This window comes from Taudactylus pleione, unplaced genomic scaffold, assembly GCF_031769625.1.
Source record: "Taudactylus pleione unplaced genomic scaffold, aTauple2 ptg001271l, whole genome shotgun sequence".
Classification (NCBI taxonomy): Eukaryota; Metazoa; Chordata; class Amphibia; order Anura; family Myobatrachidae; genus Taudactylus; species Taudactylus pleione.
Genome location: NW_028285671.1, coordinates 143,160 through 144,837, shown reverse-complemented (window position 1 = coordinate 144,837; position 1,678 = coordinate 143,160). Strand labels below are relative to the sequence as shown.

The 1,678-nt window shown below is 42.4% G+C and overlaps 1 protein-coding gene across 1 annotated transcript; it reads left to right on the top strand.

Annotated features, from left to right (window-relative positions):
• The first annotated feature begins 471 nt into the window (after positions 1-471).
• Positions 472-1,206, top strand: LOC148443430 (zinc finger CCHC domain-containing protein 3-like). The gene has a single exon (XM_088462829.1). It carries the CDS (start codon positions 472-474, stop codon positions 1,204-1,206), a length of 735 nt encoding a protein of 244 aa, XP_088318955.1.
• The last annotated feature ends 472 nt before the right edge of the window (positions 1,207-1,678 follow it).

The following is a 1,678-nucleotide window of genomic DNA, read 5'->3' as shown; positions in this document are numbered from 1 at the left end:
TTTAAAGTCAGCTAAGTGGGCAAACAGTGCAAATATTACTTCATTTACACTTAAACTGTACAAGCTGTGAAATAATTTGAATATATGCAAAATATTTTGCAGCTAAACTTTATGCTTATAAATAAAGTAATGTGCGCACTATCTATTTGCTTAGTTAACATTTAAGCATTGAATTATGGGTGGTTAGCATATGATATGTACTGCAAATTATAATATATATATATAGATTTATTTCTTTTTTATTAAAGAAAAGCTCTCACTAATTGTAATAGCATATGATTTATACTACCCATTGAGTTCCTCAACAATTATCAATGTCTCTCTATGTGAGGTAGCTGCTTCGTTGATTGCTGCTTGGTCTGGGCTGGAGGGTCCAGGGTTTGGGGGGTACTTCTGTGGTACCCCCTGGATATCGAGGAGGGATCTTCTTTGCAAGTAGCGCTGGTGGATTTTCTACAAGAGTTTGCCAGGATGTCGACAGTGAAGAATACGATGCGAGTGAAGCTGATGAGAGCAACGGGAAATGGTTCCCTAAGGTATTTGGTGGAGGTGATTCTGGAGGGATTGATTGGTGTTCAGAGGAGGGAAATATTTTGTATCCAGGAAATTCCTTCTATGCATTTTTTGGATGTGATTTTTGTGGAGCACGGCGTGTATAGGGATGTGTTGGTGTGCATGGAAAGAGAAATAAAAAAAAAGAATCCAGCCATGCATGGGGTGGAAGTTATTCCAGCACTTTCAGAGGAAAGAGCCCTTACTATACACCTGTATGATCCTTTCACTGATTTGGGGATGACTTGGACTTTTTTGAAGCAGTATTGCAGTCATATACGAGGAGGGATTATGCTAAAAAATATATGTGGAATATTCAATGGAAGTTGGAGGTTTTGGGTAAGGTTCAAACCTGACAAAAATGGTGTTGGGGGGCTGAAGCATCCACCTGCAGCCTTCTCAATTGGAGACTTTAGAGGCTACCTCTATTACTACGATCAACCTGACTTTTGTAGAAAATGCAGAAGTTTTGGCCATAGGAAAGAAGACTGCAATAATGAAAAAACTTGCAGAAATTGCCAAAAATCAGGGCATGAGGCAGGAGAGTGTCCTGACCCGAGGAAGTGTGATATTTGTGGTGAAGAGGGTCATTTTGCCCGTGACTGCCCTAAAGTGTATGAGGAGACAGGGAAGGGAAAGTCTGCAGAACAGTAGGCTTTGATAAATGCAGAAAATTATGAGAAGAAGAAGGAACGGAGGGAGTGTGAGAAAAGAGAAGCAGGGGCAGGTGAGGCCATGGATGATATTACAGCTCAGGTAAATGAGGTCATTGACATGGTTAACACTGAGAGTGTCCCCGGCGAGGAAGAGGTTAATGCCGCTCCACCATCTGTGGACAAGATTAAGCCCCACCAAATACCTGAAACTCTGGAGCTGGTAAGTGAAGTGGCTCCACCCCCAGTAACGGACATGCCTTTTGAATGTGCAGCGGGGAGTCCAAGTGGATTATCCTTGCTGAGTAGCCCAGATTACAGCCCTGTAAGTCCAGTAAGTGAAGTATCTTCATTAGAGACAGTAGAGAGTGCTGAAACTGCAGAGGAGAGAGGAGGGTTGGATCAGCTGTCGGCACAGGGTTCTGTGTTTGATAGTGAATCCGATATGGAATGCAAGCAAACTCCGGAAGTAT

Bases quoted from the DNA above. Each gene is read 5' to 3' on its own strand.
- LOC148443430 (XM_088462829.1), top strand. From the start codon at position 472: ATGTCGACAGTGAAGAATACGATGCGAGTGAAGCTGATGAGAGCAACG.